A 16,067-nucleotide genomic window follows, 5' to 3' on the forward strand; every position below is an offset into this window, starting at 1 on the left:
GGTTGATGCGGCTACTAACAACGCCCTCCGGATCATCACTGGATGCCTGAAGGCTACACCCGTCTTCCTGCTGCCAGTCCTTGCAGGAATCGCACCAGCTGGCCTACGACGAGAGGCTGCCACTCTCGCCCTAGCAAGGAAGGCAGTGAAGCATGACTGGCACATCCTACACAACACCACAACAACAACAGCACCTATGAGCAGACTCAAGTCCCGCCACCCCTACAACAAGGTGGCACAAGAGATGCTCCGTTCCACCACTGAGGACCTATCCAGAAATGGATGGCTGGCGGCAGCCTGGAAGAGAGAGTGGGAGAGCGCTGGGCCAACCCGTATCCACCACCACATCTGGGATCCAGGAGATGGCGCCACAGGAGACGATCTTCCACGTCGGCAATGGGTTCTGCTGAACCGTTTAAGATCTGGGGTTGGTCGCTTTAAAGCATCATTAAAGAAGTGGGGCCTGGCAGACAGCGCTGCATGTGAGTGTGGAGACCCTGAGCAGACTGTTGACCACATCCTGACCATCTGCCCCCTATACAAACCACCCTCGGAAGCCAGCCTCTTTGATGTGGGACCAGAGTTTTTTTTTTATCCACTTTTTCTCCCATTTTCTATATTTTTCTCCCATCCCAATTTCGTATCATCCAATTCAACCCTCCCCTGTCACGGACGCTGTTTCTTGCCTCCCACAAGCCGGCTGCAATGTGGACTAAGTCATACATAGCACAAGTCCCCTCCGGTACTTGAGGTAACAGCAGTCGCATCTTTTCACCTGCGCAGCTCGATCTCAGTGGTGAGGAGTAACGCGTGGGAGGCTCACGCTGCCCCCGACACTTCCTGATTCTACTGCGCAGGCGCACCAACCGACCTGTAGGAGTCGCTGTCCACAACGCCCGATCTCCACCCATCAGTTTCCCACCCCCTAATACGGCCAATGTGTATTAGTATGAACGACCAGCTAAACTGAAAGCAAATGTGGAGCGCTGGGCTCGAACAGGCGAGCTCAGCGTCTCCAGTATTCGTGGCGAGCGCCTTGCCCACTACGCCACATAGCCGCCCGATGTGGGACCAGAGTTAAGGGCATGGCTACAAGATACGGAGTTGGACCTCTGACGTTACACGAAAGAAGAAGAAGCGTCTGTAATGACTTGTTGTCATCACTTCATCCATTTAACACATCTGTAATGACTTGTTTATCACTTCATCCATTTAGCACATGTCTGTAATTACTTGTTGTCATAACTTCATCCATTTAGCACATGTATGTAATGACTTGTTCTCATAACTTCATCCATTTAGCACATGTCTGTAATGACTTGTTTTCACAACTTCATCCATTTAACACGTGTAATGACTTGTTTTCATAACTTCATCCATTTAACACATGTAATGACTTGTTTTCATAACTTCATCCATTTAGCACATGTATGTTATGACACTTGATAATTTCATCCATTTAGCACGTGTCTGTAATGACTTGTTGTCATCACTTCATCCATTTAGCACGTGTCTGTAATGACTTGTTTTCATAACTTCATCCATTTAGCACATGTCTGTAATGACTTGTTTTCATAACTTCATCCATTTAGCACATGTCTGTAATGACTTGTTTTCATAACTTCATCCATTTAGCACGTGTCTGTAATGACTTGTTTTCATAACTTCATCCATTTAGCACATGTCTGTAATGACTTGTTTTCATAACTTCATCCATTTAGCACATGTCTGTAATGACTTGTTTTCATAACTTCATCCATTTAGCACATGTATGTAATGACTTGTTTTCATAACTTCATCCATTTAGCACATGTCTGTAATGACTTGTTTTCATAACTTCATCCATTTAGCACATGTCTGTAATGACTTGTTTATCACTTCATCCATTTAGCACATGTCTGTAATGACACTTCATCCATTTAGCACATGTATGTAATGACTTGTTTTCATAACTTCATCCATTTAGCACATGTCTGTAATGACTTGTTTTCATAACTTCATCCATTTAACACATGTAATGACTTGTTTTCATAACTTCATTCATTTAGCACATCTGTAATGACACTTGTGTTTTCATCCCTTCATCCATTTAGCACATGTCTGTAATGACTTGTTTTCATAACTTCATCCATTTAGCACATCTGTAATGACACTTTATCACTTCATCCATTTAGCACATGTCTGTTATGACTTGTTTTCATAACTTCATCCATTTAGCACATGTCTGTAATGACTTGTTTTCATAACTTCATCCATTTAGCACATGTCTGTAATGACACTTGTGTTTTCATCCATTCACCCCCCTCCTCCCAGAAACAGACCAGACAACACGTTGCTTTGTGTACAACATAATATATTTATTTATCTATTTATTACTTTGCTGACTTGGGGGCGTGAATATTAAAGGCAACCAACTTGTGTTCAGCTTTTCGTTCAGCGTTTCTCTGATTGGCCACACGGCCAATCAATCAATCCACTAGCACACGCCCTCGCGCAAAGAGAGACGCGGCAAAAGCGCTGGTCGAACCAGCGGTGTTCTGTTGTGTGACTGTACTAAACACTTCCACCACATGACCGACATTTGACATACAGTACACCTCCTATCTATGTTGGGATTATGTTTGGTCATGACAAAACAATAAAAATCGCTACTGTTAGTAAGCTGCCACCACCCACTTCAATGACAGAGCTCTCATATTTGCGACATAGTTTATGCATTCGCAAAATATGAGAGCTCTGTCATTGAAGGGCTTCGTTCTACAACGGAGGAACGGCCGCTGCTGCTGGAGCTGGACCGAGTAGAGCCGGCGGCGGTGCACGGAAGCCGGCGACAAACCACCGCATCGCCCCGCTGACGTTAAAAACGCGAAATAACGTTACTGATGTACAGTGACACCCAGAGTTTCTAGTTACAGTAGTGACGCGTGACTCGAGATAGTCCTAACACTGTAACAGTGTTTATTATTAAGAGTCAGATAGTCCTAACAGTGTTTATAGTCCTAACACAGTGTTTATTAGTAAGAGTCAGATAGTCCTAACACTAGTGTTTATTATTAAGAGTCAGATAGTCGTAACAGTGTTTATTATTGCGAGTCCTAACAGTGTTTATTATTTCATAACTGTATGGGCTTTGTTTATACATGTACAGTGACGAGTGAATCTACCGTTGGTTGTTAAAAACGCGAAACATAATAATCAGTCAGCAGCGCTCCACTGCTACCGCAGCCCAACACAACAGTGTTTATTATTTCATAACTGTATGGGCTTTGTTTATACATGTACAGTGACGAGTGAATCTACCGTTGGTTGTTAAAAACGCGAAACATAATAATCAGTCAGCAGCGCTCCACTGCTACCGCAGCCCAACACAACAGTGTTTATTATTTCATAACTGTATGGGCTTTGTTTATACATGTACAGTGACGAGTGAATCTACCGTTGGTTGTTAAAAACGCGAAACATAATAATCAGTCAGCAGCGCTCCACTGCTACCGCAGCCCAACACAACAGTGTTTATTATTTCATAACTGTATGGGCTTTGTTTATACATGTACAGTGACGAGTGAATCTACCGTTGGTTGTTAAAAACACGAAACATAATAATCAGTCAGCAGCGCTCCACTGCTACCGCAGCCCAACACAACAGTGTTTATTATTTCATAACTGTATGGGCTTTGTTTATACATGTACAGTGACGAGTGAATCTACCGTTGGTTGTTAAAAACACGAAACATAATAATCAGTCAGCAGCGCTCCACTGCTACCGCAGCCCAACACAAGTGCGTTGGAACAGCAGCCCAACACTACACAAAGTTGGTTGCCCGCGCTGCCGCGCTTGCTCTTTGGATTTCATTTGGGACGTGGGACGGCTGCGCTTGCCTGCGCGTGGGGGCGGGGCCAATCAGAGAAAAGCCGAACACAAGTTGGTTGCCTTTAATATTCACGCGACTTGGGGCCCCATGTGGGCCAGAACATAAACAAAACAACTCCAACGCTCCCCTCTGGTCCAGCGCTCCCCCTCTTCCTCCTCCTCTTCCCCTTACATTAAAGCCAGGGCGATGGAGGTGATTATGGACAGAATGATGACAGTGTAGCCGGTGCGGTAAACCTCTGGTATCTTGAAGCCTTTGCCCATGTCCCAAAACTGGTTGGAAAAGGGGAAGAAAACAAGAGAGCATGAAGAAAGGGGAATAACGCGTATTCATCTTTCTTTAAATAGTTTTCTAGGGCACAAAGGCTAATAAGAGAAGCTGCACTTTTGAATATATTTATGGATGGAAAAAAACCTGCGGGACATTAAAGGATCATTATATTCATATTTCATTCTTTCATGTTATACTGATGCTTTGTTTTATACAACATTTTAGTGTTAAAAAAAACATGTCAGGAGCCCTGGTGGCACACCATGTTAAAGGAACACGCCAACATTTTGGGAAATTAGCTTACCGTCTTCTCCAGAGAGAGACAAGAAGATAGATACCAGTTTCCTCTCTGTGTTCAGTAGAAAGCTATCTGGGTGCACGTTAGCCTAGCTTAGCACAATGAATGGAAGCGGACAGTGCCGGTTAGCCTTCGGGAGAGGTGTTAGTTGGACAATGCCTAGGCTAACCGGCACTGTCCGCTTCCATTCATTGTGCTAAGCTAGGCTAACGTGCAGCCAGATAGCTTTCTACTGAACGCACAGAGAGGAAACTGGTATCTATCTTCTTGTCTCTCTCTGGAGAAGACGGTAAGCTCATTTCCCCAAAGTGTTGGCGTGTTCCTTTAAGACGCATGCTGCGTGATCGCAACGTCCTGGGTTCGAATCGGGCCCAGGACATGGGTTGCATGTCCTCCCCCATCTCTTCACCCAATTTCTCCCTCTCATACTGTCCTATCAATAAAGCACAAAAATGCCCTAAATAATATCTTACAAATAAATAAATACAAAAAAAACATGCGATGGGAATCTTTAACGTGTTCAGCTTGCCCCGAGGTCTTCATACATATAAATGAATACATGTGCTAGTGATTACCTGAGAGCTAGTTCCACCTGGCCCTCAGGCCAAAGAACCCATCAGAGTATCACAGGAAAAAGAGACTAAGGAATTATCTGTGAAGAAGAAAGCTGATCACCAGATCAACACACAAGCTCTTAACCTTCCGACGCCACGGCCTTACTTACCAAATGGCGGATGCCGTTGTAGGTGTGAAAGGACACAGGGAAGGCGATGCCGAACTTAGCCAGGCCGGTGAGATAGGGGCCGATGACATAGGGGCCGATGGTCAGGGAGTGGATCAGGTCCAGGTAGTAGGGGTAGCTGCCGGGTAGCACCAGGGCTGCCAGGGCAAAGACTGAGATAGCTGAGAGAGAGAGAGAGAGTCAGGAGAACATAAAGAGGTGAGGGCAGGTGTAGAGAGAGAGAGAGAGTCAGGAGAACATAAAGAGGTGAGGGCAGGTGGAGAGAGAGAGAGAGAGAGAGAGAGAGAGAGAGAGAGAGAGAGAGAGAGAGAGAGAGAGAGAGAGAGAGAGAGAGAGAGAGAGAGAGAGAGAGAGAGAGAGAGAGAGAGAGAGAGAGAGAGAGAGAGAGAGAGAGAGAGAGAGAGAGAGAGAGAGAGAGAGAGAGAGAGAGAGAGAGAGAGAGAGAGAGAGAGAGACTTTTGATGTTCTTTATTAAAACATGTCAACTAAAAACAGTCAGTAGAGACACAAAAAACCTCACGGCATCTTCATAAAAACAACACACACACCCACACACACCCCAAAAACTCCTTCAGCACATAAAACCCACTTGACCTTCAAATGCATATGTTCCCTCCTCCCCCACAGTACACATTGCATTCCCCAATCATTCACGAACGCATCAACATTATGTCTCAGTGAGAAATACATGAACTCTAATCTAAGGCGTGCAGAAATCATACCCCTCAACATAGGACCAATGGAAAAGAGAGAGAGAGCGAGAGCGAGAGCGAGAGAGAGAGAGAGAGAGAGAGAGAGAGAGAGAGAGAGAGAGAGAGAGAGAGAGAGGATTAGACCAGGGGTCTGCAATTTGGTCTGGCCACGGGCCAGATTTTTCCCAAGCCTTCGATTGGCGGGCCAGGACCGAAAACAATGGCTAATTTAATATACTGATAGTGAAAAATGCAGCACCGCGGCAGTGCATACACTTAATAATAATAATAACTTTATTTGTATAGCACTTTTCATACAGAGGTTGCAGTTCACAGTGCTTCACAACAGTAAAAAAGACATAAGCGAGCACTCGCAAATGGGGGACCCTGATTATCTGTCACCCGAACAACTGCCTCTTCGAACTGCTGCGGTCAGGCAAGCGATACAGGAGTCTCAAGGCGAGCACAGAAAGACTCAGAAGTAGCTTCTATCCCAAGGCCATCAGGCTGCTAAACAAACAATGAATGAACACTACACAACAACAACCACCAAACGCACATAGCACACACATACACACGCACACACTCACTTTAAACAAACACACTGTAGCACCCACTCCACACACTTTATAGCACACACCCACTTTAAACAAACACACTGTAGCACCCACTCCCCACACTTTATATTTATGGATGAAGGATTGCACTACAACTCGTACACCTTACTGTAAATTGTACCTAAAATTGTACCTCATCCCATTTCTGCTTTGCACTAGATAGTACTGTACATTAGTACACTGCATAGTATTGTGTATTGTATATTATATGGTAACTCAGAACATTGTACATATGTCTATACCGAACACTGTGACCTCATTTTCTTCTTCTAAATTCATGCTATATTATGTTATTATGTTATTTGATACTATCTTGTCTAGCACAGTCTCTGGAGCGTAACAGTAAGAAGCATTTTGTATGAAAGTATTCTGTACTTCTGTATGACAACTATTAAAGAACTTGAACTTGAACTTGAACTGATGTAAACAAGACAAACGTTTTTCTCTGGTCTGCATCCCCTTAACACTTTCAGTGCCCAGCAGGGGGCGCACATTTAGTGCTTGAATGCCCACCATCCGCTTCAATGTTAACGTTAATATCGCCTAATCTATGTTTTAAATTATGGCTATGTGTCTAATCTGCCCGTCGCCCATCAATGACTCATTTTCCAGTCAACATTGTCGAAGCGGATTGTTTTTTTATCGGTTCATTTCCGTTTTATAGCATTTTGAAAGCCCTCGTTTTCACGGGGGAAAAAAAGATTCCATGATAATCGCCCTGTACTGTAATATTCTAGAACGGTCATTTTTCGGCCTATTTATTAATCGTTTTCAAATAAACGCTAGACCATCGATAGTATATGTGTACGTGTGCACGCTGGTGCCGCGCGCTGAAAATCGATTCTCCTAGTTCCTGACCGCTTGCACAGCAAAAGCTTATATCTCCGTGAAAACGGGTCTGATCATCCCAAGACTGGTAAAATAGATTCCTTACCCGAGATCAGATGGTATCCAAATGGATTATTCCAATTCCTGATCGCCATTCCGAAAATCGATCCTTTTATTGATCCAATGCTACGTACTGTAAAGACATATTACACGCTGTCCTGAGGGTCCAGAATGAATCTGATCGGCTCCGGTTACATGCGTGAGAAGTAAAATGTGGATTCCGGAGTTTTTTTTTCTCATCAATTTTCATTGAGTCCAATCCAAAAGGGTGCATTACCATCTGGGAGACGATGGTGGCGCTTTTTTCACATCCGAGCGCCTGGTGGGGCAGGCTTACCAACGGTAGACTCGGTTGATGAAATATGAATTCAGATCGCTAAAAAAAAAAAAAAAACGAATATTCTCGTAATGGGCATTCAACCGGCTGATAACCAGAGAAATCTCGTTATGGGCATTCAATGTGTTAACAATTGTGTGTATTGCGCCGTACTGAATTGTACCCATTCTGCAATCTGTTAAATAAAGTTTTCATTCATTCATTCATTCATGAACAGCAGATCAGCTGTTGCAGATCACTGCGGCGGGTGATGAACAGCAGGTCAGAATGCATGAAAACACGACTCACTATACCTGCGCTGGGCGCTTTTTCAGTCCTCCAAAATCCCTGCTAATGTTTGAAACATGTCAAATATCCACTTGCCGCCCTCCAATTCCAGATTGGCGTTGAATGCAGCTACTTTATCTGCCAACTTGAACACAGTTGTCATCATTGATTGATTGATTGAAAACTTTATTAACAGATTGCAGAATGGGTACAATACAGTACAGCTCAATACACACAATTGTTAAGGGGATGCAGACCAGAGAAAGACTTTCGTCTTGTTTACATCAGGGTCCCCCATTTTCAATTCATCAGGACATATATGACATACATGACATACAGATAGTCAGTACTGCTACATCTATACATTTATGACATACCAGATTTGCAAATACAGTACTGTTTGTGATACAGAAGGAGTCAGGAAAAGGGAGTATATACATTTGACGTAGAAACTGTACATTGGAGGAGGTTGGGTGGGGGGGGTTGGGTACACTGGGATATTGACAACCATACTGGGTAATCTACATTGGAGGTGGTTGGGGGGCACACTGTATATACAAGCAAAACTGTACATTGAGGGGGGGGGGGGGGAGACACTGTACAAACAAACAAAATTGTACATTGGACTATTGACAAAACCATACTAGGTAAATGACTGTACATTGGAGGGGGTTGGGTTAGGATATTTACAGGGGCCAGTGTTGAATTGCAGTCTCCCGTAGGTGTCCCTTGAGAGAGGTTTTGAAAGTGGGTAGTGATCCACATTCCTTTACAGCTTTGGGTAGGGCGTTCCACATTGATGTGGCATAATTGCGAAACGTGTTTAGTCCCTTATTTGAGCCGAATCTGGGTTTAACATGATTTGTGGAGCTCCCTCTGGTGTTGTGATCGTGGTATTCACTGACCTTTGGGAAGTATTTTGACATGTACATGGGTACCTTGGTCGTGTAGTGTATCTTGTAGACCAGGCCCATTGCAAGTTGCTGTACTCTGTCGTCTACTCTAAGCCATCCTAGGTTGTCAAAGTGGGCAGGGGTGAGGTGGGTTCTGCCCACTTTGCCTTGTTGTTGTTGTTGTTGTTGTCGCCACGCAAGAATCACCGACCTGTTGCGATAAACCCGTATTTTAACACTTTAAGGACCAGCGTTGTGGACCAGAGGCACGTATATAGCTGTGGCAAGTTGTTATTGTTTTATTCCATATTAATAACCGGATCAAGATCCCAGATCGACTCTGCAGATCTACCCGCCTCTGTGGAATCTGCAACATGCAATACCGGCCAGATCCTCTTAAGGGCGCCATCGCTCCACTGCAGTATCATTGTGGGCGAATGGAATTTTTTTTATACCCTCCAACGGAGTATCATATTACTCTGATCACAAACCAACAGCATGCACCGTGTATCACGTTTCGAAGCGGAGATTTCACCATGGAATAAGGGGATTTATCATCAACCAATGGACATATCGATCTACCAGATGCCGATCGATAACGGGGAAATGCTGCCGGGTATCACACGGGCTGACGGTAAGACATTTATCACCTAATTTATAGCCGGATCGGAGCTTGCTGTGCAACGCAAGCAATCGATCTGTGAATGTGGCTACTTACACAGACACTGTATTGGTAATCAATAATACTAATTGACGTCCCCCGCCGCTCCCCTTTCATCCATAGATGCTCTGGGATAGTCCGGATCATAAGCAGTTTGTGTTATTTCATTATCATATATACAACGGAAATGTCGTTGAATATAACGTTAGTAGCCTTTAGCTCTATAACTAGCTTTCCAGAAAATAGATGATACGAAATCTGCGATAAAGCTTATATTCACGGCGCTATAAAATGACAACCTACCGATGGATTTTTTTTTCTTTAAGCCATTCTGAAGGGACGGTTTATGCACTCAATTAACAATGAGAATGGACAGATAGCAACACTATAAAGTATAGATATAGCTGTTAGAAAACCCACATGTTTGTTTACATTCCCCGGTCCTCTAGCCACTAATTAGACTAAGCCCATCGGTCGTCAAAGTGTTAAGTATGACTCCTGTATTAAAAGAAGCGTTATGTGTCTTGGAGGTCCTCTTCTGGCTCATCAGTTGGTATTTCCCCGTTGCAAAGAAGCTATCCAAAGACGTTTTTTTTTTTTTTTTTTTTAACACATTTTGTTACTCGCTCGCATCTCGAACGCGGAAGTGAAAGTGCGTTAGGGAAATATACACGTGGCCCGGGACTATTCCATTGGTTCTCCCAGTCCATGTGACAATTTCTAGCATTTCAATTGGCTATAGTGACAGACATGCTTTTGATGACTACCGGTAGATAGATACAGCTTCACAAAGACACTCTGGCGTCCCGAGTGAATATTTCCCGCGCGTAAAATAAATATCATATTCTCAAAATAATCTGACGGGCCAGAAATGATTGCTGGCGGGGCAATGTCGGCCCGCGGGCTGCCTATTGCCGACCCCTGGATTAGACCATCTGAATACTTGCACTTAAAGACACTAAGTCAGTTTTGAAATTCTTTGGAAAGCCCATGTATTTTCAGTTGTAAAATCAATCCAAATCACTGGGAGCGTGAATGTGATATAAATCACTAGAAAAGTACTCAACCTCTACGGTCTTGAACTATGAATGAACACATTACACAATACTCTAACTCACCATCTTTAGATAATACAGTTTGGAAACATTGTTCCTCTGAAAACAAACACTTATATTGTTTATTGACAAGGAAAAACAAAGAAACACACAATCAAACGATACAGAATACATCAAGGTAACAAAGATTTCACATGGCTCTACATTACCACTTTCATATTGATATTCAAACACTTACATGGTTCTTCGTCTGAGGTAGTCAACTGAAGAAAGTTTGTATGTGTGAATTATATATATATATATATACGGGAGACAGTAACCCCTTTCACACATGCAGCCATTTGTGTAAGAGATAAGGAACTCTTCTACTCAGGGGGTGTGAGTGAGAGCCAGAGTCTAATGTCCTCAGGCTATTTGCTGCTAGTCAGGTTTCTGGATGCGCTCTGTGTGGATAGTCGTATGAATGAAGCTATAACATTAACATTAACCGCTTCAGAAGGATCCTCCACCACCAAAGCACCGTCTGGCTCATCTGGTAAGACGTGACTTTACATACAAACATGACTATGTGGCTGGAAAAGTGGACGGCCACAGTGCACACTATAGCACCTATCTCCACACACTATAGCACCCATCTCCACACACTATAGCACCTATCTCCACACACTATAGCACCCATCTCCACACACTATAGCACCCATCTCCACACACTATAGCACCTATCTCCACACACTATAGCACCTATCTCCACACACTATAGCACCCATCTCCACACACTATAGCACCCATCTATCTCCACACACTATAGCACCTATCTCCACACACTATAGCACTAGGGCGGGCCATACTTTTTTTTTTTTGGAAAATCAATCGAGTGGGGTGTCTAAAATATGTGTTTTTTTGTGGGGAATTCAAATATGGGATTATTTTTCTAATCGGATAACTCCTACCTACATTGTTTTGGATTTCAAAATGGCCGATTTGACCATTTTTCACCCCTTGGCCATACATGGATGCCAACATGAATCTGAAGGAAATCCTAACATGCAAGGTGTCTAAATGATGTGTTTCTTAATGGGGAATTCAAATATGAGTTCATTTTTGGGATAGGATAACTCTAACCTACATCATTTTGGATTTCAAAATGGCCGATTTTACCATTTTTCACCCCTTGGCCATACATGGATGCCAACATGAATCTGAAGGAAATCCTAACATGCAAGGTGTCTAAATGATGTGTCTCTTAATGGGGAATTCAAATATGAGGTCATTCTTGGGATAGGATAAATATAACCTGCATAATTTTGGATTTCAAAATGGCTGATTTTACCATTTGAACCCATTGGTATTGTATTACAAAATTGCAAAGATAAAAAATATATGGGAAATCATTTATAATGACAAAGCCATCAAATTTATTAACAAGTGAACTGTATATAACTGGATACAACTCCAAAGATCAATAATAATAATACTAACAATAATAAATTGTATTTGTAATGCACACAAACACCTAAGTGCTAAATCTCGATCTCCTGACTTCTTGAACTTTGCCAGGTTCCAATATCTTGATTGGACTCATTCTTGGATGGAAAGATCTCCTACTGTGCTGCTTTAGCCACCAACCTACAAACACAAACTTAAAGTCAACGTCAGCCATAAATAGGTGAGCTCTTTCCAGAACTACTCAGCAGAAACCTCTGTAACCATTTTAACAAACGTCTCAATGTATTGAGAAAATCCATGGGGCTCCATCAATCCTCTATCTTCTTAAATTTGATCAGGTTGCACAAGTCCTGCTTGGATTCATTCTTGGACATCAGCCTCCTGCTGGTCTCCTGAGCCCTGATCCCTCCATCCCTTTTTTCTTGTGAAAAGTACTTAGCAGAGGCCTCAGTCACCATTTTAACAACCCTCTCGATGCTTTGTGTGTGGCAAGGCCAGTCGAGAACCTCCATGGGGGTGTTGATTAAGTTCTTCACCTCGGAGGTGCTTAGGGAGCAGGTGAGAGGTGGCTCTGACAAATCTTCTGACCAGCTGATTAAGCCACCAATGCTGGAAGCATCACTATTGATGTGAGGTGTTCTTCTGATCCTGACACAGGAGTCTCCCAGCTGAGTGTCTGGATCCCCCTCTCCCCTGATGGCCAGGATTCTCTCCACCCCCTCAATTCTCTCTTTTTGATCCTCAGAGCACAGCAGTGTTTGGAGGATGGCTTCACTGTGGGCATACCAAGCAGATCTTCTCACAGTTGGCATCACAACATCCAGCACCTTCTTCCTCTGAGACTTGAGGCAGTCCAGCTGAAACAGGATGTGCCTAGGCCCTTCGATCCAGGAGTGCTTGACCTTCATGTTGAACCAACATGGATAATACACTCCAATGATGAATTCCACAATGCATTGTAGATTATTCAGGTTCTTTCTTTTAAGTTGATGCTTTGACACCCAGAGCCCGAGGAGTCTGTTTGCTGTGGTGAGCCAGCGGCTGTGGTTTACCGGTCCAATCTCCAGCAGAGCCAGCCTTGCAGAAAGCACTCCATCCCTGATTGCACAGACCAGCTTATAGCCATAGTGTTGATCAGTTTAGAGATCTTGAATGATCTTCTCAGGCAGCTTGATCAGCGGAGGGCCAAGAAAGATCCTGGTGAAGTTAGGATTGATCTCCAAGTCTGTAACAGAATCAAGGAGCTGTCCTATTAGTCAAGTCTCCTCCAATGGCCCACAAGGTCTCAGAACCTCTCTCTTTCAGCCAGGCAAACAGGACCTTAGCGATCTTCTCTGCATGGGACTCCTCTTTAGTTGCGTTCTCTGGTGTAAAGTGGAACAGATAGTTGCTGCCAGGCTCACTAGCAACACTATAGTGTTCTTCCTTGATCTTTGCAGGAAAAGATTGGTCACTGCCCTCAGCTTCCATCATCACATTGGTCATGTCAATCCGCCCATCAAAGAGGATACAGGAAATCCCCCCCTGCTCCCTGCACTTCTCCTCAAACTCTTCCCCCAGCTCTTGCATCAACTATTCTTGTGCTCTCTTAACCTTGTTCTTATCAATCACTTTACTTGTGTCATCTTCTAAGATGAGTCCTGCATCAATCAGAGCTGCAGTTGCTATAGCTGCAGTTGGCCTTAGACCTATGCCATACCTTACACTAGCAAGGGCGATGTTTGGAATCTCATCATAATTTTTCCGTAGCTTTGCTGAAGCTGCAGGGTCAGTTTCAGGAATGAGCTCAACTTCAGGGACTGTAAGGAAGCTCTGAACATCCTTCCTGGCAACCTTGTCTGCTGCTGCAAAGCTTTCTTCTTTGCCCCTTCTCCTTTTCTCTGCCTTCTTTTCCATCCCCTGCCTTTCCAATGTTTTAAGAAGATAGAGGATTGATGGAGCCCCATGGATTTTCTCAATACATTGAGACGTTTGTTAAAATGGTTTCTGCTGAGTAGTTCTGGAAAGAGCTCACTTATTTATGGCTGACATTGACTTTAAGTTTGTGTTTGTAGGTTGGTGGCTAAAGCAGTACAGTAGGAGATCTTGCCATCCAAGAATGAGTCCAATCAAGATATTGGAACCTGGCAAAGTTCAAGAAGTCAGGAGATCGAGATTTAGCATTTGTGTGTGCATTTAGTTTGTGTGCATTACAAATACAATCTATTATTGTTAGTATTATTATTATTGATCTTTGGAGTTGTATCCAGTTATATACAGTTCACTTGTTAATAAATTTGATGGCTTTGTCATTATAAATGATTTCCCATATCTTTTTTATCTTTGCAATTTTGTAATACAATACCAATGGGTTCAAATGGTAAAATCAGCCATTTTGAAATCCAAAATTATGCAGGTTATATTTATCCTATCCCAAAAATGACCTCATATTTGAATTCCCCATTAAGAAACACATCATTTAGACACCTTGCATGTTAGGATTTCCTTCAGATACATGTTGGCATCCATGTATGGCCAAGGGGTGAAAAATGGTAAAATCGGCCATTTTGAAATCCAAAATGATGTAGGTTAGAGTTATCCTATCCCAAAAATGAACTCATATTTGCATTCCCCATTAAGAAACACATCATTTAGACACCTTGCATGTTAGGATTTCCTTCAGATTCATGTTGGCATCCATGTATGGCCAAGGGGTGAAAAATGGTCAAATCGGCCATTTTGAAATCCAAAACAATGTAGGTAGGAGTTATCCTATTAGAAAAATAATCCCATATTTGAATTCCCCACAAAAAAACACATATTTTAGACACCCCACTCGATTGATTTTCCAAAAAAAAAAAAGTATGGCCCGCCCTACTATAGCACCCATCTCCACACACTATAGCACCTATCTCCACACACTATAGCACCCATCTCCACACACTATAGCACCCATCTCCACACACTATAGCACCCATCTCCACACACTATAGCACCCATCTCCACACACTATAGCACCTATCTATCTCCACACACTATAGCACCTATCTCCACACACTATAGCACCCATCTCCACACACTATAGCACCCATCTCCACACACTATAGCACCCATCTCCACACACTATAGCACCTATCTCCACACACTATAGCACCCATCTCCACACACTATAGCACCTATCTCCACACACTATAGCACCTATCTCCACACACTATAGCACCCATCTCCACACACTATAGCACCCATCTATCTCCACACACTATAGCACCTATCTCCACACACTATAGCACCCATCTCCACACACTATAGCACCCATCTCCACACACTATAGCACCCATCTCCACACACTATAGCACCTATCTCCACACACTATAGCACCTATCTCCACACACTATAGCACCCATCTCCACACACTATAGCACCTATCTCCACACACTATAGCACCTATCTCCACACACTATAGCACCTATCTCACAGTCCACACAGCTTTCTAGTGCTCTGCCACTGTACAGTTATCCAAACCCCCAACTGCCTTCTGAAGATGAATGTTCCTGCCTCTCAAAGAGCCGCCAACGTCCCGTTACCGTCCCCAACCACCCCATGTCAGCGAGCTTTCTGTTATTGATGTTGAAAGAGAGATATTGAGGGGATCTCACTCGCTCCCGCACTCTCCTCTCCACGTAGGAGTTCTGACTTGGTCACATCTTTGAATGGGTCGAATGAGTCATTAAATAAAAAATGCATAAAACATAAATATATTTTAAAGAGTATATTTAGACATATTGTATTGCTCATCTTTCTGTAATAGTTAGGTATGCCTAACTACAGCCTATAATAACATTACACCACTCCCTGACTGAAGTAGGCTACTGGTAACCTTGTGTATTGTGACTATTGTCTACTCAATTCATTCAAGTGACAAAATGAAGCAGTCTATAGCCGATTACTTTATGAAGCAAAATAAGAGGAGAGAAGTGAAGGATGATGGAGACATGGCGCCAATGAGGGTGTGGAAAATAATAATAAACTTTATTTGTATAGCACTTTCAT

The 16,067-nt window shown here is 43.2% G+C and overlaps 1 protein-coding gene across 1 annotated transcript in view; it reads right to left on the reverse strand.

The window, feature by feature from the left end:
* Positions 1-2,388: 2,388 nt before the first annotated feature.
* sdhc (succinate dehydrogenase complex, subunit C, integral membrane protein) overlaps positions 2,389-16,067 on the reverse strand; it is a 49,566-nt gene continuing 35,887 nt past the window's right edge. Inside the window, exons 5-6 of the mRNA XM_084327238.1 lie at positions 5,165-5,343; positions 2,389-4,144 (exon numbers count right to left, since the gene is read on the reverse strand). Of these exons, the coding sequence (XP_084183364.1) occupies positions 4,040-4,144; positions 5,165-5,343 (284 nt within the window). The 3' untranslated portion in view covers positions 2,389-4,039. The remainder of the gene's footprint in view (positions 4,145-5,164; positions 5,344-16,067) is intronic.

The sequence above is a fragment of the Notolepis coatsorum genome (assembly GCF_963971535.1).
Source record: "Notolepis coatsorum genome assembly, chromosome: 13".
Taxonomy (NCBI): domain Eukaryota; kingdom Metazoa; phylum Chordata; class Actinopteri; order Aulopiformes; family Paralepididae; genus Notolepis; species Notolepis coatsorum.